A 22,023-nucleotide genomic window follows, 5' to 3' on the forward strand; every position below is an offset into this window, starting at 1 on the left:
TAGTACCTGAGCCAGGAAGAACGCAATGCACAGAAAAAGGAGAAGAAACAATTCTTTCCCATGTAGAAAGAAGTTGCATGCGCTTGAGCAAAGCTCTAGAAAGATCCGATCTGCCCTGCTCTCAATGGGACAGGTACACTTGAAGCACAGGACGAAGGAGAGGTGGAGTCATGGGACTGTAGTAATTGCATGGCTGAGGGTGTCAGCTTCCGGGGCAGTCAAAAGGCAATAATTGGAGTGAGTTCTTTGGGAGAGTGATAATGTGGGAAAAAAGCAGATTTAAAGCAGGAGTTATAGAATTTTAATGCCTGGGAAGAAGCCGTTGCAGGCTGGCTCAGTTCAGCCAAAGCCACACCGACAGGCCTTGTCCCAGGACTGCTGCAAACACACCGCAGCATTTCACCTCCGAGCCTGCTAGAGGGGCTGCACTTCCCCTTCCCACTCCTGGAGGGCAGAGAAGAGGGTGCAACCAGCACCAAGCTGCTGCTAGGAGCTTTCCTGGGAAATGGTGGAGACACTGCAGGCTACCTTTCGAGGGGGATCCTGGCACTGCACTGAGCAGTCCTGATGCCCTAATTCGTCCAGGATGCATTGTCAGTGCTCTGTGACTCAGCCACAAGTTCACTAACAGACTCACTGTGACAAGCACAATCCCCCAGTCACAAACATCCAGCTGACGGGCCCACATGACTTCAGATGAAGATCCCCAGAAAGCAAAGTCTAAAGAAGTGAGGGGCAGCAGTGGGTGAGGATTTAGAGTGACACATCAAGAATGTGTTAAGAAAAATAATTCACCTTGGCCAGCATCTGCTCTACTTCCCCATCTCAGCAGGGTTGTGTCAGCAACTACCAGTGGGGACACTTCCTGATTGGTTTGCAACACTGCTGGCTCCAGAGCCAGAGGAAACACAGAAGTACAAGCAGGAGAAGTGCAGAGTGGCCTCGTGACTGTAAAGAGCAAAGAAGGGCTGAAGCAAGGGGAGGCCGTCTTTACTCCACTGCAGGCCGCTGCCGCACCATGTCTCTGGCTGAGACCATCCGACTGTGGAACGAGGGAGTGTGTGCTACAGACCGCAAGGACTGGACAGCTGCGCTGAATGCTTTCACCTCAGTGCAGAATCCCCCTTCCAAACTCTGCTTTAACATTGGCTGCATCCACCTGATCCTGGGGAATTTGGCTGAGGCAGAGCAGGTGAGTCACTCCTGTTACTGGCCCCTTTTCACAGGCCAGTCTGACTGACGTACAACAGGGTACAAGCCCAGACTGCTCTGCCAGACAGGCTGAAACATGGAGCGACTAAGGAGTGTAGACTGGCCGATGGGACGACTTGCAGACAAGTAGGTCCAACACCTGGCTTGATCTGTAGCCTGACATGCAGAAGGGCACTCAGCACAAATCCAAGGGGGTGGCTGGCAAACTGGCCAGACTGGGTGCAGTGCGGGGGGAGGAGCAGGGTAGATTGACACCCCAATGTAGGGGGCCATATGGAGCATTCCCCGAGTGGAACACACCAACATGCAGGGACAAAGCAACTGGTTAGAAAGACACAGGGAGACAACTACGGTGCATCAGTTCGCCCAGTTCATTCCTTCTGCCCTACTGAAATTCAGCTAGTGCATGGGTCCCAGCAAGATCCAGGCAGGAAATGGTTTTCCTGATTCAGAGCAGGGACTTGAACCTAGCTCTCCAGGTTCCCAGCGAGTGCCCTAACCACCCGGCTATTGGCTATAGTGGAGAGCTGTGGGGGGTCCAGAAATTCCACCGTGGACCTAAGAGGCCTTTCCTGACAATTTCCTGACCACCTCTGGTCTCCCCTTGGGGCATCAGAAACACTGGTCAGGAGAAATACAGCAGGCATGTAACAGAGGAGGAGGAGGCAACCCCTCCCTTGTCTTGCTTCTCTCCATGTTCCCCTTTCTTATTCACCCCTCATTTAGCCTCTTCCCCGGTGGCTATGCCCTCATGCCTCACCCCAGCCCAGGGCGAGTGTCTCTCCACAGCATGTTCCATTGCTCTGCATCGCTCTAGGACTCCTCCCTGATCCCTAGCCTCGCACTCAATGGCCGGTCTCCCTCTGCCGCTCTCCGCCAGTCTGTCTGTACCGTGTATGAACCACCTTCTGCTCTCTGCAGGCGTTTGCCAGGAGCATTAACTGTGACAAGCACTTAGCCGTGGCCTATTTCCAGCGTGGGACAGTGTTTTACAGGAGAGAGAAGTAAGTGTTGGGCACACTCTCCAGAATCGGGGGGTTCATGCTGCCTCTAGGCAGAGCCATTTCCTGGTTCCCAACTGGCTGAGAACAGTCATTTGGCAAGTCAATGCTGTTGTGATGCCAAAGGTGAGTAACTGGGGCTGGGGTACACCTCCCAAGCTAAACATTTTCTCTTGCTTAGAGGCAGAGGACTAGTGGGTTGAGAACAGGTATGGGAGCCTGGGGAATACCCCAGTGTCTTCAAAGGCCCCCCCGCAGAAGACAAAGACAATGGGGGAGACACACAACTAAAACCTTCAGGGCGTGGCCTCACATTGTGCAGCGCTTAGGGCAATGACAATACTATTAACTCTGATTGTGGCTTTTAAAATAGCGTGGATGGAGGTGAGAGGCACAGACCTCAGAGTCCTAGGGCTGGCAAACTGTGATGGGCCAGGAGGAGGGGGACGCACTCGCGCCAAGAGATTCTGACATCTGAGACCCTTGAGGCAGCCATATCTCACGTGAATGACTCCAAACAGCCCCAGGCCTTGGGTAATGGTAAAAGGCCATTAGTATTCTACGGGCTGGCGGGGTCATCTTAGGGCAACTCAGGGCTAGAGCAGGACTCTGTGGGCTTGAAGGTTGACAGGCAGCCAGACTAGCACAGAGCCGTGCCCTGATGGATTATCACCTTTCTTTGCCTGACAGCTACGAATTGGCCATTGAGGATTTTAAAGAGGTGTTGGTCCTGCTGCGAGGGAACCTGCTGATAGACTACAAGATCCTGGGGCTGCCATTCAGACTGTTTGCTTGTGAGGTGAGGCGCGTGCAGGGGCTGGGAGCCTTTGAGACAAGCGAGGGCAGCTGGGAAGCCCATGGGAGGTGAAGGAATGGGGTTGCTAACCCAGCGCCACTCAGCCAGTGGATGCAACAGAGAAGTGGGTCACCAGGGGACACACAGTCAGCACAGCGGCTGAGAAAGCAGCAAAATCCCAGAGCTGGTAGGACCCCTAGCACATGCACCTGTCTCACAAGCCCCACCTCACCCAGCAACACCAGTTCCACCCCCATGACCAAACTCCCACAATCCTTTGTGCATGATATTGTGGTTCCTAGGTTAAAAAAAAGACTGAGATCACCTCGTGATAACCAGTGAGGGCTGGCTTAGGGCCACACTCCTTCCCGGGGACTCAGCTCTGGGGTGAGAAGCTGAGGATCTGTCTGCAGCCTGGGCTCTTCTCTGTCAGTCAGTCAGGGATGAGCCCCATCTCTCCCACCACCATGGTGGGAGACCGGGGCAGCACTGCTTTCCCTGAGACATCATCCTCTCTACCCTGATTATTAGGGCCCTACCAAATTCATGCCTGTGAAAAATGCATCATGGACTGTGAAATCTGATCTCCCCTGTGAAATCTGGCTATTGTAGGGAAGACCAGAGTTGACAGAGTTGGGCGGCTGGAGAGCGGCGGCTGCTGGCCAAGAGCCCAGCTCTGAAGGCAGAGCCGCTGCCAGCAGCAGAGCAGAAGTGAGGGTGGCATGGTATGGTATTGCCTCTCTTACTTCTGCGCTGCTGCTGGCAGTGGCACTGCCTTCAGAGGTGGGTGCCTGACCAACAGCTTCCCTCCAGCTGCTGAGCTCTGAAGGCAGCAGCACAGAAGTAGGACTGGCAATACTGTGACCTCCCTACAATAGCTTTCTGACCCCTCCCCCCCCCACGGCTCGGTTTTGGGTTGGGACCCCCCCGTGGTTACAATACCGTGAAATTTCAGATTTAAATACATATCTGAAATCGTGAAATTTATGATTTTTAAAATCCTGTGATTGTGAAATTGACCAAAATGGACCGTGAATTTGGTAGGGCCCTACTGATTATCATCTGGCAATTAGGCAGTGTGGAGACACCACCCCTGGAGGAAAGGGGCATCTTCCCTAGACTCCCTTGGGATTCAAATCCCATGAGGATTCAAAGCAGGAGTTCACAGCTAGGCAGGTTCTGCCTCACAGAGCTGGACAAAGTCAGGATTTGGCCTGCAGAGCGTAGGGACCTAGGGGGTTGATTACTGAAGACTGTTCACTAGGACCGGTAACTTTAGAGATGTAAAACTAGCTTCTCTTTGTATCCAAATCGCCCTGAAAAGGGAGATGAGTTGGCCCTGGTGAGAGCAAGTCACATGGCCCTTGGGTAAAGAGCGTGATCATTGTAAGGAAGGTTACAAGCAGGAAGCAGAATCGTTACAAAGAGAAGGAAGTCCTCTTCTCCCCCCTCAAACACACTCCCCCCTCATTGCCTTCAGAGAGGCTTTCTGGATCCTCCTTTGGGATGCAAGGACAAGCAAACCCCTCAGCAGCGTCCTCAGGCAGCGGGTGCCATATGCAGTAACGTGGGCCATCGCAGGTCTGCATCCTCCCCTCTGGCATAGGCCACTGCTCTGCGGTGGGAGTGGGTCAGTGGAGATCGCCCATTCTCTGCTACCTGTTGACCTTGCAGGTGTTGTATAACATAGCCCTGCTCTATGCCAAGCTGGAGGACTGGAGAAAAGCTGAAGAGCATCTGACACTGGCGATAAGCATGAAGACTGAGCCCCGGCACAACAAGATTGACAGGGCGATGGAAGCCATCTTGGTAAAGAATAACACTAGGGATTGCTCAGTGGGTCTTTTCCTATCTAGGCTCACACTGAAAAGCTAGGGACCCGTAGGGGGACAGTTGGATTGAGCGGGGTTATGGGCCGGGGGACAGTTGGATTGGGTGGGGGTTGCGGGCAGAGGGTGGCTGGATTGAGCGGGGGTTGTGGGGAGGGGATGGCTGGATTGAGCAGGGATTTTGGGGAGGGGGTGGTTGGATTGAGCAGGGGCTGTGGGGAGGGAGTGGTTGGGCAGGGGCTGTGGAGAGGGGGCGGTTGGATTGAGTGGGGGTTGTGGGGAGGGGCGGTTGGTTTGAGTGAGGGCTTTGGGGAGGGAGTGGTTGGATTGAGGAGGTGCTGTGGTGGGGGTGGCTGGATTGAGTGGGGGTTGTGGGGAGGTAGTGGTTGGATTGAGCAGGGCCTGTGGTGGGGGCGGCTGGATTGAGTGGGGGTTGTGGGGAGGGAGTGGTTGGGCAGGGGCTGTGGAGAGGGGGTGGCTGGATTGAGTTGGGGTTGTGGGGAGGGGGCGGTTGGTTTGAGTGAGGGTTGTGGGGAGGGAGTGGTTGGATTGAGGAGGTGCTGTGGTGGGGGCGGCTGGATTGAGTGGGGGTTGTGGGGAGGTAGTGGTTGGATTGAGCAGGGGCTGTGGGGAGGGGGCGGCTGGATTGAGTGGGGTTGTGCGGCAGGGGACAGTTGGATTGAGCGGGGTTGCGGGCAGGGGGTGGTTGGATTGAGTGGGGTTTGTGGGGAGGGGGCGGTTGGATTGAGCAGGGCCTGTGGTGGGGGCGGCTGGATTGAGTGGGGGTTGTGGGGAGGGAGTGGTTGGGCAGGGGCTGTGGAGAGGGGGCGGCTGGATTGAGTTGGGGTTGTGGGGAGGGAGTGGTTGGGCAGGGGCTGTGGAGAGGGGGTGGCTGGATTGAGTTGGGGTTGTGGGGAGGGGGAGGTTGGTTTGAGTGAGGGTTGTGGGGAGGGAGTGGTTGGATTGAGGAGGTGCTGTGGTGGGGGCGGCTGGATTGAGTGGAGGTTGTGGGGAGGTAGTGGTTGGATTGAGCAGGGGCTGTGGGGAGGGGGCGGCTGGATTGAGTGGGGTTGTGGGGCACGGGACAGTTGGATTGAGCAGGGATTGTGAGGAGGGGGTGGCTGGATTGAGTGAGGTTGGGGGAGCTGGGGTCGACACAAATGGGGCAATTGGGTTGAGTTTACATGGAGAGAGTTAAACAGAAAAACAGAAGACAGGCAATGCTGGAGCGAGCTGTGTTCTCCCCACATATCCCTGAAAAGCACTGTGATTTCTGTGTGCTGCAGAAGCATAGACTCTTTGAGCCGGTGGCGATTCCTCCAGGGAAGCTGTTTAGGCCAAATGAAAAGCAAGTGGCTCAGCTGGAGAAGAAGGATTACCTGGGAAAAGCTACGGTAGGAAATTCTACAACGGGGAGGAATGAACATGCTGTTTTCTCAAGACGGGCTGTGGGTCACAGGAGCCAACTCGCTGGCCTCTGCCTAGGGATCACTACTTCTTTATTATTGGTTGAGTCTTGGCAGTACAGAGGAGAACAGGGAATTGCAGATGTCCCTGCCCTGAGGGACTCAGCCACTTGTAGGGGGAGGGAAATCAGTAGAAATCCATTTTAAAATTTGGAAGCTGCATGAATAAAACAAGAAAACTGGCCTGTGTGCGACCATGTTTTCAGGCCCCTTCAGTGCGTGAGAGCCAAACACTGCGGCACTGACCTAGCCCGTGAGAACCGGGAAGCGAATGGCCAATTCCCTTGCCACTGCCTGAGCCAGAAAATAAACCAGCAGCAGCTGAGGTGCAAAGCAGATCAGCCAACCAACAGCCTGTCAGCTCCAGTGCTCCCAGGGGCTGTCAGTAATGCACGTAAGGGCGTTTGGTTTCCAAGGCCAGGATTTTCAAAATAGCCTAAGGGAGTTAAGGACCAAAATCACACTGAAAGGGAGCTGGGAACCTAGCTCTCTCCAGCTGCTTTGAGAAGCTCAGGCTACAAATATAGCTAAATTTTAAGCCACCAGTGTCCCTTTCAGTGCTCCAGGGGCAAGGCTCAGGCCTGAGAGCTCACTCCCGGGAGAGGTGCCCTGCAGCGCAGTTAAAAGTGTTTAGCCTGAAGACACGGCTGCTCTTGAACCAGGGCTGGGTGTTAGAACCATTAGCGGAACAGCGGCCCCCATGGCGGTTGGGTCAGGAATACATGGGAATTGGAGCAGTTAGCAGGGATTTTCCAAAGCTGGAGAGTCAGGGCCATGGGAAGATTAGATTACAGTGAGTAGCAAGCAAAAGCGTGGGAGCAAGGGGGCAGGAAAGGGAGTGGGAGCTGGGGAAAGCCAGAGAAGAACCAAGTAACGACCTTTCCCCTCTTTGTCTGCAGGTCGTGGCGTCTGTCGTCGACAAGGATAGTTTTTCAGGGTTTGCTCCCCTTCAGCTACAGGTGAGGCAGCATTGGGTGCGTCGTAACACGCTTAGCACAATACAGCAAGTGCTGCCAATGAGAGAACGTGTGCACGTGTCTGCACTGCAGTCACAGATGACACAGCAGCTAGATTTGACCTCGTTAGCTCAAACAGCAGCAGCAGTGATGGCACAGGCGGCAGCCCGGGCTAGCTCCTCCAGCCCATACCCAGCATCCTGGGTGGCACCATATAACCCGTGCTGCTGTGGCGTCACTTCCACTGTGATGCAAGCTAACTAGAGCAGTGCTAGTTTGGTTATGTCCACACATGCGGCAGTCACACCTGATTGTAGCATCCACACACCCTGCGTGTGAAGTTGATTTTCAACAACTTGCAGGAAATCCAACAGGACCCGGATGGTTCAGCTGTTATTTTCCCTCCTTCTCTCTCCCTCCTGCCAGCCTCAGTTTCCTGACAAACACACCTCCCCACTAGGCCTTCAGCTGTCATTTGCTGCTTCTCAGGCCATTCCACCTGTTCAGACTCGTGAGCCACCAAGAGGCTTTCATTAAAGTTCCTTGAAAGATTATCAAGGAAGTGAGGTAACCACAGGGCCAGCAGGCGTATGTTCTCTTGGGAACTGAAACAGCTCCACTGCAAGCATAAGCGGGCCGTTCCCACTATGGCAAGAGGCTGATAGCAGGTTTCCCTACCGTTCAGTAGTATGATCATATTTAATGTAGCAGAGCTCTTGGAAGAGGTGGTAAAATTGGCTAAGGGTCCAAAATGATTTGGTTTAAGACTAGAGGAGATTGTGTAGTGCTGCAGAAGGGCCTAGCAAAGCTAAGCACCACGATGGCAGCTGAAATTCATGAGCAGGTGAGTGCATGGTGCTGCATATTAGAACAAACAATGAAGTGGCTGAAGGGCTCTGGGTTAAATTGTGCCCTCTTAGGGTCTCTCTAAGCTGCAGTTAGATCCCTGTGGCTGGCCCGTGCCAGCTGACTCGGGCTCACGGGGCTTGGGCTAAGGGGCTGTTCAATTGCGGAGTAGATGTTTGGGCTCAGCTGGAGCAGGGATCTAGAACCATGCAAGGTAGGAGGATCCCAGAGCTCAGGCTGCAGCCTGAGCGTCTACACTGCAATTAAACAGCCCCTCAGCCCAGGCCAGTTGGCACAGGCCAGCCGCAGGTGTCTAATTGCAGTGTAGACAGACCCTTAGGGGAATGAGCCAAAGTGACATTATGAACATCTCCTGAGCTGGCTGCCCAAATCACAGCAATGGTCCTGGGGGCAAATAAAGGGTTGGGCTGCACTGAGAGGGGAACAGAGATCGTGCCATTGCCAGTATTAAATTGCTGGTCTATATTAGGAGAAAGGAAACATCCCGAGAAGGGCAAGAGATGTGTTAGGAGCCTGGAGCGATTCCTTTTGCAGAGAGACGAAACCAGCAGGCTTATTTAAGTTCTGTTTGTTTGTTTACAGACGCCTGGCCCTCCACCCAGACCAAAGACGCCAGAAATCCTCCGGTGAGTTAAACAAAGTCTAGGGGAGTTAAACAAAGTCGGGGGCGGGTAGGGGGGTGGGAGGCATCAGTTTATGCAAGGTGCTGCACAAGGCTCAGATGACTGGTCCTATATAAAAGCAGAATAGTAGTAATGTGTGTAGCACCTGTCCCAGTACCGAGGCTCTGTGCAGTTACAGCTCCCAGACTGGCCATGTCACACGCACACTCGCTCTATATTAGATACTGGATTTCCTCCAGTTCTGGTGCTGGTTGCATTCAGAACAATGCCACCCCTAACAGGAGTCGGTAACTTACAGCTGTAATGCCAGATAGGTTCAGCTCCCTATCTACTGTCCCGTGTGCTTTGGGGATGCAGTCTGAGTGAGCGATGGAAGGAGTGAGGAGACTGCGTGTGGGGGGAGGGTGAGAGATGGCATCAGACACGAGCCCCATTGCAACAGCACAAACATCACGTTTCTGTTTGCCTAACCTAGCAACTTCCATCCTAATTTATCATATGCAATCATATGCAGTTCTGCCTTCAGAGGGGCTCAACCTATGACTCCCTGAAGTGCCATGGAAAACCACATGCTCTTTACCAGAGCGCTGGGGCCAGCTGCTCTTTACTCTTTATAGCTGAGCTCCCCCAGCCTCGTGCTTTACGTACCAACTGTGCTGAAGCAGCAGAGGGGTTTCCTGTTCTCCTAACCTGAGCTATCCCCCGGCAGCGTGAAGACACGCTGCAGAAGAGCACAGGACGCTGACAGGCCCTCACGGTCTCCAGGAGTCCTACAGCGCGTTTTGCTCTGATACTAGAGAGGCAGGATTGCTCTCGCCTCTCCTTAGCCACAGTGCTTGTATTCCCACCTTGAGAAAACACTGCAGCTCCCTCTGGTGAAAGGCCACACATTGAAAACTGCCATAGATAAAAGGCTTAACGTGACAAGGGGCTTAAGCAGGGAAACAGGAGCCTGGCTGTATTCAGAGAAAGGGCTTGTGGGGTGGCCATATTTATTCCTTCACCGACTCCAGTTCCCAGGCACTCCCTCTGCAGATCAAACGCTCAGCTTCATTACTGCCCTCAAATGGCGCCCGGGCTCCCAGAGTCAAGGATTCCTGCTGCCTCTCATATCAGCTCCTGGAGGACACTGTGCAATCAGCTCTTAGTTTGCTTATGGGAGGCAGTGTGGGGCATTAAACCGGGAGGCAGAAGTCCTGGGCTTTCTTCTCAGTCCTGCCACTGACCTCCTGAATGACCTTTGGCGAGTCACTTTGCCACTATGTGCCTTAGTTTCCCCATCTATAAAATGGAGCCAGGTAATGATACTTACTACTTACCTGCTTTGTATAGTGCTTGGAGGTATATGGGGATGATGTACTTAGTGCTTCGATACCACGGTGAGGGGTGCATCGGGCCAAAATCCAGCTCTCTGTTCTCCCACTGAAGAGCTAATGGGGTAAAATGAGCAGATAGGGTGAGGGAGGACGAGGTTCTTCTGACATAGTAATTGTGACAGCCTCAGCCACTAGAAACAGAGGGAGAAGGGGACAGGCCCAGGAGAACAAAAGATCCAAGACAAAGCTAAGGAAGGCAGCAGCACTCTTCCCAGCTGACCCAGCCATTGCTTCCCCATCTAGGGCCCTGGAAGGGGAGCCTCACCGTGTGCTGTTCGAGTTCACGCCCGAGACCGCAGAGGAGCTGCAAGTCCTGCCGGGAAACATTGTCTTTGTCCTGACGAAGGGGAAGGACAACTGGGCCACCGTTATGTTCAACGGGAAGGTACTTAGAGCCCATTCCACACGTGGGCTTTGCCAGGCCAGTGCTGGCACTTGCTACGGGCCTGCTCCTGCTCCATTGAAGGCAATGCCAAAGCCCCCACTGACCTCTATGGGGCACTGCCAGGCCCCAGTTGCTGGGTGGGTTTGCTGGGTTGCTTTGTATGTCATAGCTTTTCTGCTGGGGCCTGGTACCTGACCCATGTGCTTTAGGGTCCTCACTGCAGCCTGCAAAGTGCTGCAAACACAGACATGTTTCTAGGCTTGGTAGGATCCTTCCCTGCTACAACTCCCTGAGGGAGCTGTTTCCTGGCATCCTCTAATTCCATCAGCCAGCATCTGAGCACAGACTGCCTTGTTCACCCGCCCCAGCCCCACCTCAGGCTGTCTGGCCCCTGCAGGGCATTTCCACCCACCTTCTCACTGTGGGATCCATAGCTTGTTCCTTGCATCCCCACTAGCTGCTCCCTCGGCCCTGCATTTCTACAGCGCACCCCATGCACTTTAACAGTACCCATCACGCCACCCCTGGGAGGTCCCTGTTTTACAGGTGGGGAAGCGGAAGTCACAAAATGACTTGCCCACAGTGAAGCAGCAAGCGAGTGGCAGAGCCAGGAAGGGGATGCCGGCCTCTCATCGCCAAGGCCTGACCACACTTCCTTCCTGTACAGCTGGTCTCATTCAGCACCTCCCCCCATCAATTGTTAGTGACCTTCAAAAGGCCATCCAAGCCCCGCCTTGCCCTCAGATGCATCCCTCACTCAAAGTGCAAGAGCCCTGAGGTTGCACCTGCAGCCAGATCCCTCGCATGAAAGCAGTCTCGGGCACTAGCCCCAGGCTGTGTCAGCCCACACTAGCTCCGTGACACAGAAGTGCGAGCTGTCTAAGAAAGGCCACCAAGAGCAGGTTGGTTGCTATCTGATCAGATACCATGCAGGGGGGGCATGCTCCCTGTTCTTAGATGATCCTCCTCCTGGGACAGTAGGTTCAGCTCCAGGCTGCTCAGACACCTCTCTGAACTGGAAGAGGCCACAAGAAACAAATCTAAACTCTAGAGCAGCTGCCCTTCCAGGCTACAGGTGTAGAGGAGACCCCCAGACTGATGGGCATGGTTTAGTTGCTCCTTCCCAGCCTGTGGTTCTACCCATACGTTAATGCGTAATGCTGTCGCAGTCTCCTCCTAACCACTCCTGCTTTTGTCTGTGTGTCTCCCCTCCCCACAGAAAGGGATTGTCCCCTGTAACTACCTTGAGGCCGTGGAGCTCCAGAACCAGCCGCAGGTCCGGGTAAGCCAGGCTGGCACACTAGCAGCCCCTTTGGAATAGATGTTTCCCAGCAGAGTGGTGTCTCACACCAGGAGAATGATGCTGCAGCTCACCAGAGCCTACAGCGCTGTCACTGTTACTGAATGCAGGGGCACCTGCCTGCAGCACCCCCCCAGCGCCCACTGCCTCATGCTCTCCAGCCCTGCATGCTCACTAGGGTTGCATGAATTGCTCCTGGAGCACCAAGGACTCCCCCAAATCAGGATGACCAAGGCACCCCACCTTCATGAATGTCCATATACCTCGGTAGATGCGGATCCCATGGTCCATAGTGTGGTAGCCAGAGATTGCCTGCGCTGCTGGGAGACCGAGTGTTTCGTCACCCTGCTCTCCATCAGGACCTGAATGGATTGAGAGACGTAGAGGCTCTGCCAGGCACACACTGTCCCCTAGGGGTACCACCCAGCACTGCAGCACTATCACACATGGTGGGGAGCTGAGCTAGGGCTACCCAAACCACCCCTCCAAGATCCCTGTGGCCAGCGAGTCCCAGCAGGGATGCAAGGCCCAGATCCTACCACCGAAGATCCCAAAGCAGCAGCTCTGCCCGGTGTACTAAAAGGGAATCTCACACGCAGGACAGCAGGGCCCCAGTGCTGCCCCCGGCTGATAGTAACACTAACTATAGTCACATCCTTCACAGGAGGAAACCCCTGCTGAGTTGGACATCCCTGCCCCACCCAGTTCCACTGCTCCGGAAAAGCCCAGGTCTCCAGCACCAGGTCAGTGACCGTCGCACCTGGGGATCACTGAGACGGCAGTAGCTGGTGGGAACAGGCACTCTGTGTTAGTTTCACCCTATCTGATGGAGTGCCCCCTCTTTCCTGCAGCCCCCAGTATACCCTTGCTCTGCTGTATCTGCACTGGGGGAATTCGTCCCAGCCAGCTGCAGCTCTTGTGTGGCCCTTATTTGCTGTTGGAGCAGTAGAGAGAGGCCGGAGCAGGGGACAGTCATTTGTATTCTTATATGGCAGAGCACTGGTGATGGACTAGAAGAACAGAGAATTGGATTGTCACAAGCCTTCAGGTCACTTAGAAGCACTTTGAAAGTGTGCTCCTAAATCACGTGGACACTTAAGAACCTCCCACCCTAAATCCTGTCTCTCTGGTGGGGAACAGTACAAAGTCAGGGCCCAGAGCTGGCACAGCATCTGGGTACAAGCAGGGCATGTTTGGGAGGAAGATGCTCATGGTTTGCAGGCTGCCCGCTGTGGACACTCACTGCCTTTGAGGGGTTAGTTGGGACTGTTAGACCCAATCTTGCTGCTTTAGCTTTAAATGTGGGCTTCTCTCCCAGGACTCTGAACCCTGCTCCAAAGTATTTGGCCCCTGCTTGGGCTTTCAGAGACTCCCACTGCTTGTTCAGTGCAGCTGGGACAGGGGGCACGAGGGCCATGTTTGAAAAGCTGCTTGAACCTTCAATTCCATCTCGTATGGACAATCAGGCTGATTTTACTCCCTCAGAAGAAAAGATCCTCAGTGTGCCTGGCTAAGGGCTGTCTGGACTGTGGTGAATGCTGCACCCCCAGTGTGCGCACACTCAGACACCATTACTGAGAACAATCGGTGATGTGGTAGTGCCGAGCGGTGCTTACTGAGATCAGGGGCCCATTGTGCGAGGTGCTGTACAGACAGTCCCGAACTCCCTACTTATAATTTCAATAGACAAGTCAGACAAAGGAGTTGCTGTTGTCCCCATCCTGCAGAGCGGGAACTGAGGCACAGAGTAAATTAAGTATCTTGTCCAAGCTTGCAGAGCTGAGAACTAAACCCACTTCACTCACCTCCCAGTGCAGGGAAATCAGCACAAGACCATCCCATAGCAGGCTGCTGCCTGCCTTTCCTGGGGCTGTCTGGGACTGTACACTCTGTCACTGTATGTTGCACCATTTAAGATGGACTTAGGTTTGCAGCAGCAGTGGCTGACTTCACTGCAAGCTGCTGGAGTCCCCAGTTCCACACTATTCTCCAGAATTTGCCTGATAGGAGAAGGAGGGGGCTCCAATTGCTGAATGAAGGTGTGAAACTGTCCCATTCGCCAAGCCCAAAGACAGCGTCCTCTGACCCCAGAGTGGAAAGCAGCTGTGTGCTGTAAGGCGTCAGCTGCTAGCAGCCCTGTTGGACCTGGACCAGAAGCACTCAGCTGTGCTAAGACACAGTGGTTAACACTTTTTAAAGCTGGCCAGGCTGGTGGAGGGTGAGGCTGAGAGGAGAAGAGGATGAGTGAGCGTGTTCATTCCAAACCCTTTGAACCATTTTGTGGGGAGCGTCGTGTCTGAATGACCAGATATGAGACATTGTTGGCACCCTAGAAGATCCTAATCTGGGGTTCTAATGTTGGAATGGCTTTTCTATTAGACCAGCAGTTCTCAAACTGTGGGTCAGGACCCCAAAGTGGATCGCGACCCATTTAAATGGGGTCGCCAGGGGTGGTGTTAGACTTGCTGGGGCCCAGGACTGAAGCCAAAGCCTGAGCCCCACGCCATCACCCAGGGCTGAAGTTGAAGCCCGAGCCCCATTGCGCCCAGGGCCAAAGCCAAAGCCCAAGGGCTTCAGCCCTGGGTGACGGGGCTCAGGTTACAGGTCCTCCCCACCTGAGGTTCAGGGCTCGGGTGGGCTCAGGCTTTGGTCCCCCTTCTGGAGTCATGTAGTAATTTTGTTGTCAGAAGGGGGTTGTGATGCAATGAAGTTTGAGAACCCCTGTATTAGACAGCAAAAAAATGCTTACCATCTTTGGCCTCATTTGATGCAATTTTGGATGGCTGCCTGCAGTTGGATGATCAGGATCAAGATCAAATGTAAATGTGTTGATAAATGCAAAGTAATGCCCACTGGAAAACATAATCCCAATTATACAGGCAAAAAAGCGAACAGAATGTTGGGAATCATTAAGCAGGGGACAGATAAGACAGAAAATATCATACTGCCTCTATATAAATTAATGGTATGCCTACATCTTGAATATTGAGTGCAGTTGTAGTCGCTCCATCTCAAAAAAGATATATTGGAATTGGAAAAGGTTCAGAAAAGGGCAACAAAAATTATTAGGGGCATAGAACAGCTTCCATATAAGGAGAGACTAATAAGACTGGGACTTTTCAGCTTGAAAAGAGACGGCTAAGGGGAGATATGATTGAGGTCTATAAAATCATGATGGGTGTAGAGAAAGTAAGTATTATTTACTCCTTCTCATAACACAAGAACTAAGGGTCACCAAATGAAATGAATAGGCAGCAGGTTTAAAACAAACAAAAGGAAGTATTTCTTCACACAACGCACAGTCAACCCATGGAACTCCTTGCCAGAGGATGTTGCGAAGGCCAAGACTATAACAGGGTTCAAAAAAGAACTTGATAAATTCATGGAGGATAGGTCCATCAATGGCAATTAGCCAGGAAGGGCAGGGATCGTGTCCCTAGCCTCTGTTGCCAGAGACTGGGAATGGGCAACAGGGGTTGGATCACTTGATGGATTACCTGTTCTGTTCATTCCCTCTGAAGCACCTGGCATTGGCCACTGTCAGAAGACAGGATACTGGGTTAGATGGACTTTTGGTCTGATACAGTATGGCTGTTCTTATGTTCAGTGGACTCTGCAGAGGGACTTTTTTTTACATTGACTCATAGTCTTAGCAGAGGTCTTCAGGGAACCTGAAGATGTGTTCTCCACTCAAAGTGCAGTGGCTGTCAAAAAAGCTAACAGTGTTAGGAACCATTAGGAAAGGGATAGATAAGACAGAACATATAATAATGCCCCTATATAAATCCATAGTATGCCCACACCTTGAATACCGTGTGGAGTTCTGATCACCCTATCTCAAAAAAATGTTCGAATTGGAAAAGGTACAAAGAAGGGCAATAAAAACAATTAAGGGTATGGAACAGCTTCCATATGAGGAGAGATTAAAGAAGACTGGGACTATTCATCTGAGAAAAGAGATGACTAAGAGGGTATATGATCGAGGTCTATAAAATCAAGAATGGTGTGGAGAAAATGAACAGGGAAGTGTTATTTACCCCTTCATATAACACAAGAACCGAGGTCATCCAATGAAATTAACAGGCAGCAGGTTTACAACAAACATAAGGAAGTACTGCATCACACAGCACACAGTCAACCTGTGGAACTCTTTGCCCAGGGATGCTGTGAAATCCAAAAAAGAATTAGCTAAGTTCATTGAAGTTAGGTCCATCAATAGCTATTAGCCAAGATGATCAGAGAAGCAACCCCATGCTCTGGGTGTCTCTAAACATCTGACTTGCAGAAGCTGGGAGTGGACAACAGGGGATGGATCACTTGATAATTGCCTGTTTTGTTAATTCCTTCTGAAGCATCCGGCACTGGCTGAAGACAGGACACTGGGCTAGATGGACCATTGGTCTGACCCAATATGGCCTGTCTTATGTTCTAAATCTTTTAACCCTGTTCATATATCCAGCATAACTTTAATTTCCCCCGGCCCCTACAGAAGCTGCAACTCCTGAAGTGGCATAACCTTCGGAGACTAAAAAGCTTAACATGAGCAGGAAACAAACACCTAAGCTTACTTCTAAGCTAAGTGGTCATTAGCCACTGCCTACAAGATCCTGGCTATTGACAGCCAACCCCCCATAAAGCATTGACAAAGAACAGTCACCAATCCCTTAGTCTGAGCTGGATCGTGGGCTGTGCTGTGCTGGTGAATGAAGCATTGCATGGCCCCAGAACAGGCAGAACCAGGGAGCAGCAGGGTAGGCAGAGGCTCTGGAACGGGGCTTCCATCCTGAGCAGGAGAACCACCTCTACCATGTCACTCCTTGCCCTCTGGTCAGACTGTCAGCAGAGGGGCCACTTTGCACTGGGTTGGATGGTGGCTTGGGGCAGGTGGAAACAGCTGCATCTGAACTTGCTTTAGAGCCAGACACAGCTGTCTGTGAACATAATCAGGTGTCGGACAGGGACACGACACTGGCAGCTGGCTGTCTTGTTTGGAACAGAGCAATCACTTTCAAAGGCCACGGCCAAATAAAGCCACCTTCAGAAAGGAGGGAACTATAGAAATGGATGAAAGGTTTTTTTGTTTGTTTTTTTTAAATGAAAAAAGACCAAGAATGGCATTCTTTCAGAATGAGAGTTAGTTTGAGCATTTACCAGTTTTTCCAACAATTTGTTAAATTTTTCATAAAAACCTAAACATGTCTGCAGTGTTTAAAAATTCCCAGAAAAAAAGACTCCTTTCTTCCAGTCATCTGTACTTCAGAGACACTAGCAGAGTAACATTCAGCAATGCTAGCAGAGCTGACAGCCACACCAATTAGCCCTTTGTGGGTCAGAAGGCTCAGGGAACCTTCACATCCAGCAGGCTCTCTAGCCCAGCAAAATCCTTAAAACCGAGCACAAATCTCACAGAAATTCAAAATTCACATTGAATACCCTGGTGCGCTGGCCATTCTGTAATGCCTTCCAGTGTCAAAGCATTAACAAACCAGGGGGCAAATCCTCAGCTGGCATAAACGGTCATAGCTGCATTGACTTCAATTGCACCAGCTGAGGATCTGCTCCCATGAGTTTAACCTTACCCCTGTGAGTTAAGAGTTATCTGCAGTGTACAGAGAAGGAAACAGATGCACAGAGAGATCAGTTACAAAAGTGTTGAGCACCTGGAGTTATGGGAACTCCCCAGTGACTTGCCACAGGTCACACAACAAGGCAGGGGCAGAGTTGGGAACAAAAGCCAGGAGGTTTGACTCCCAGTCCACACATTAACAGATCTTCACAGATCCAAAACCCTGAGCTGAGACTGTAAGTGACATGAGAGACGAGAGTTGCATACATGTTTGTACATCATGATCATTAGTTTATCAGTCTAAACACGGGGAGTCTAACTTCCCTTCTGCTCTAAAAATCCAGACCTCTGCCACTTGCGCTAACTTGGCTACCATTAGTGCTGGAACTTACAGTGTCTTGTCAAGCCCTCAGCCTCTCGGAGAGACCATTATAAACTGAACCCTGAGCAAGTCTGACAAATTTCATCCACTGTTACAGTGTGAACCACCCTCCTCTTCTAGGTGCACTATCCAGTGGTTAAGGAGCTGACTCAGCCACACGAATAGCCACACAGTGCAGATTATGTTACGTTACCCAGCAATTTGTGCTTTTATGTTTAAAAAAAATCCTGTCTCTATGCCCTATGGTTGCAAAAATAACCTTTAAAATGTGAAATCAAGTGTAGATGATGCAGTGTTATTGGCCTGAGTCATAGAAATTTGGTTTGCTTCCATTCATCTCAATGAGGTGCTAAGGGCAAAACCTAATGACACTTTAATGATTTCACTCATTCTAGCAGCAACAAGCTAATGTGCTTATCTGTCATTGTTTGATGTAATGAGAGATGTAGGGTGAGGAGGCTGCCATGAATCTGAGCGTATATTTGCATGGAGAGTGACAATAGTTATCTGTTTAGAGTTCATTCACCTACTTTTTCCTCTGCTCTCCATTCAGCTCACGGTCCTGGTACTTCTGGAAAACAGCAGCAAGAAGCTGCAAAGGTAATGGATGTCCCCACAATGTGCTTGTGGAGAGGAACCACTGAAGGGGGAATACATACTGTCCATACACACAAGCATTTATTGTACCTTGGGGTGAATGTTTGCGCTTTTGCAAGAGCTGCAAAATCAGCAACTGCTGTAAAACCAGCAACATTTTTGAGCTTGTCACCTTCTAGACTAATAGCCTCTCTGAAAAGTAATAGCCAGGCTGCGGGGCTGGACAGCAGGATCTAAGACTGTCAATGCATCCAAGCACATCCTTTGACTTTTTACTGTGCTGGTAAGTTAATGATTGGGGTAGCTTTTGGAGAGGTATCCTCTGTCCTCTCCCTGCACAGCCAGGGCAATGCAGGTCTCTCTCACACCATCTGCACTAGCGTGCCCTGACTGGCCAGAGTGAATGGCTTTCAGAGTGGTCAAGAGTGGCTTGGCTTCCCTCCTAGAATTGCCACCGTGTTTCCCAATAAGCCTTAGTTGTGGTGGTGGATTTTGTGACATAGACACTTACCTGGTGGAAAAGCTATTAAGACTCCCAGCTGGCAGATTGCTGGTGACCTGGGTCAGAATGGAACCAGTGGCTTAGAGACTAAAGGTTTCCATTTCCATGCCAGCCCCCTGATTTATGCAAGCCTCATTCCTCGTCTTTTAACGATTCATAACTACCTGTATTTATACAATAAGGCTTCTGTGGTGCAGATTGCAACATTCAATTCCACTTTTCCCCTGCAGGATGTAGGATCAGCTACCTCAAGCCCTTATGTTCTCAAGGTGCATTACAAGTACACAGTAGCAATACCAGTTCAGCTTGGAATCACCTACAGCGAACTCCTGGACACGGTGTGCAAGAAACTGGAGCTCACACCAGAGCATACAAAACTGAGGTGAGCTATTGCCCTGTCTCAGCATCATCCTCATCTTCAGGGAGCTTTTGGTCTCACACTAATTTTCCTGTGTGGCACAGGTACCGGCCTGCAGAGAGTGAGGAGCTGGTAACTCTGAGCGAGGACAGCATGAAGACAGTATGGAGTCATGCTAAGGACCATTGCCTGACACTGTGGTGCGACGTCACAGAGGTCAGTAACCCTGGCTTCTAATGCTCGCTATGGACAGCTTCTGGCACCAGCATTCCTAGCTTATCATAAGCAGGGTCTCCTGCTGGCTGAATTTGGGAGAGAAATACAGTATTTGAGAATATTTCAAATACGATATTTGAAAGTCATTCAGTCTGAGGGACAGTAATAGAGAGAATGTGGTAAATCCAGAGCTGAGGGACAAACTCAAAAGGTGCTATGTAAAGTGATGTAAAACTCCCCATGGCCCTCAAATATGCAGCCTGGCTGTGGGGGTCATTATGCAATGAAGTTTGAGAACCTGTGTGTTTGAGGGAGCACCCATTGGTGTAACTTACACCCCAGGACCCAGAAGGTGTCTGCTAAAGTAGATGCAGTCTGGTACATTCCTGTCTCCTGGCCAGTTACGCTGGAATGGACTTTCTTGGAATCAGTGAGGCATTCAGAGGTGGTGTGAGTGTGTGGTGGTGGAGAGGGGGGCTGTGTGAATGACAGGGCATTACATGGGTGAGAGACCACTTAAATCTGAATGACTGAGCCGGGGTAGTGTGCACTGGGGCAGGGAGTTAGAAGTTGTATCAGCTTGTGCTCACCTCTAAATTTGGGCCCAATTTATTCAGATTTGGGCTCCTGTATGACAAGCCCACGCCCATCCCTCCCCAGCTACCAGGAACTGGAAGGCAGGGCCAGAGGGGCATCTCGAAGAAGCCAGCCCCTCAAAACGAGCGATCAGCCCCTTTCTCCACCGTACCTACCCTGCAATTCCCATCTTTCACAGGCTGGAACACCCCACCCCAGGCCACTTCTGTGCCTGGGTCCCAAATGCAAAGGGGACCATCACACTCGGCGCAGCACAGGCTGTCTCTCAAGAACTGGATAGCCCATTAGGCAGGAAGAGGTTGTGTGAAAGTCTAGGAACAAAAGGCTTGCTGGGGTGAGAGCCTGCAAAGTGCGCTGTGGGCCAGGTGGCAGGTCCCTGGAACAAGCCCCCCAGCAATCCCATTCCCAGCAGTGGCTATGTGCAGAGGCTGGTTTGAATTTTTAAAGACAGTGCCTCCAGAGAATGCCAGAGCCCTTGCGGGAGGCTCTAACTTTAAACTTCTCTGGTGGTGGGGGTCCTTCCGAGCCCTCTTCCACTTGCCTCCCCAAGAACTCAGTTCCACTCCAGATTTCATCCCATCCCTAGAATGGTGGAGCAGGTACTTGTGCTGAGCAAGGCGAGCAGCAAGGCCCAAGCAAGAGAACTTCATTCTCCTTTGGTTTTGCACAGACCTTTCTTTGACCTCATGTACAACCCCAGTCCTCCAGTGAAATGAGTCAAGCTACTGAGGCACCCAGCCCTGTATGCCCTGCATCTGTTGGTGACCTAGGTAACTGTCAAACACAAAGGCAGGCACAACCTAGCTCTGATGAGGAGTGCAAGGGTGGAGAGAAGCCTGGCTTTGAACCCAGGCATCTCAGTGGTGATCGAATGTCCTCAGCCAGCTGCTGGAGCTGCAGGAACAGCTCTGAGAGGCATTTTACCTCCTGAGCGCCCACACTGCAGAGCGTCAGAGGGGGACAGAAGCAATGCCCATCCGTGTTTCCCCATAAGCCATTCCTGTCACATCAGTGCAGCCTTGTGGAGGCGGGGGGCAGTTGACAGTTCAGGGGCTTTGGCAATGGCTGCTTTCCCCAGGGAGGCTGGGTGGGTTTGACCCCTACGCATGGGTAGATTCCCTGTCGGGCCAGCTGTTGATTTCTTGCTCCTGCCTTGGAGACAAACTCAGCCCCCTCGACACAGCTGTACCAGGCGAGGATCAGTGAGTGCAGGCCATGCCCACCACTTCGCTGGCTATTTGAATCCTGGGCTGATCTCACAGTAGGAGCCTGGGAGTCAGGCTTCTGGCTACAAGTGAACCTAGAAGGGCCCAAGTCTCACTCCTAGTATCTTGCACTTCTGTGATGCCGTTCACACAAGGACCTCAGCATGCTTCACAAAGCATTAGAGTGCACACTCTATTCCCCTCCCCCGCCTTCGGGCCAAAGCACCCCCCGTAGGTACAGTAGATAAGATATAGGATAATTACATTGCCCACGAACTTCCAAATGGCTCTGTCTGGATGGAGGAAGATATACACCATTCATCTGACACAAGTAAACTTACAGTGTAAGAGCATTGTTAGCTCCTCCTGTGAAATTCAGTCAGTAGCTTTTCTTACACAGACATGCATATTAAAGGAAACACCAAGCGGCATCTCAACAGGCTGTTTCCTGTATTAGGGAGACAAAGATTTACCCAGAGGGGAAGATGGCCAAGCTGAGGAGGGTACCCAGAAGACACCACCACAACAGCTGGAAGCAAACCATGTGGTAGCTCGATACAGTTATGAAGCCATCCAGCCCGAGGACCTGGAGTTCCAGGCAGGAGATGTGATACTCGTTTTATCCAAAGGTAGGTTTATGCTGCTGGGACCTGGACTGGGCCCCCCAGTTCTGGTAGGAGCACTGGCCTGATTGCAGAGGTGCTGAGTACCTTCAGCAGCTCCCATTGAGTTCAGTGGGTGTCCTGGATATCCAGCTCCTCCAAAAAACCATGACAAAAAATCCTTGCA

General features: G+C 51.7%; 1 protein-coding gene across 3 annotated transcripts in view; it reads left to right on the forward strand.

The window, feature by feature from the left end:
• The first annotated feature begins 558 nt into the window (after positions 1-558).
• The window catches only part of NCF2 (neutrophil cytosolic factor 2), a 29,417-nt gene continuing 7,952 nt past the window's right edge, over positions 559-22,023 (forward strand). Inside the window, exons 1-14 of one of the 3 annotated variants that reach the window (XR_010589773.1) lie at positions 559-1,192; positions 2,134-2,216; positions 2,904-3,012; positions 4,684-4,818; positions 6,125-6,232; positions 7,204-7,263; positions 8,710-8,753; positions 10,370-10,511; positions 11,731-11,793; positions 12,476-12,554; positions 18,313-18,359; positions 19,089-19,240; positions 19,321-19,432; positions 21,692-21,863. Coding sequence is in view for 2 of the 3 variants with exons in the window: in XM_005290737.4 (XP_005290794.1) it covers positions 1,019-1,192; positions 2,134-2,216; positions 2,904-3,012; positions 4,684-4,818; positions 6,125-6,232; positions 7,204-7,263; positions 8,710-8,753; positions 10,370-10,511; positions 11,731-11,793; positions 12,476-12,554; positions 18,313-18,359; positions 19,089-19,240; positions 19,321-19,432; positions 21,692-21,863 (1,480 nt within the window). In the remaining variant the exon portion in view is untranslated. The remainder of the gene's footprint in view (positions 1,193-2,133; positions 2,217-2,903; positions 3,013-4,683; positions 4,819-6,124; positions 6,233-7,203; positions 7,264-8,709; positions 8,754-10,369; positions 10,512-11,730; positions 11,794-12,475; positions 12,555-18,312; positions 18,360-19,088; positions 19,241-19,320; positions 19,433-21,691; positions 21,864-22,023) is intronic. The other 2 variants (XM_005290737.4, XM_005290738.4) reach the window with 2 other exon arrangements.

This window comes from Chrysemys picta, chromosome 8, assembly GCF_011386835.1.
Source record: "Chrysemys picta bellii isolate R12L10 chromosome 8, ASM1138683v2, whole genome shotgun sequence".
Taxonomy (NCBI): Eukaryota; Metazoa; Chordata; order Testudines; family Emydidae; genus Chrysemys; species Chrysemys picta.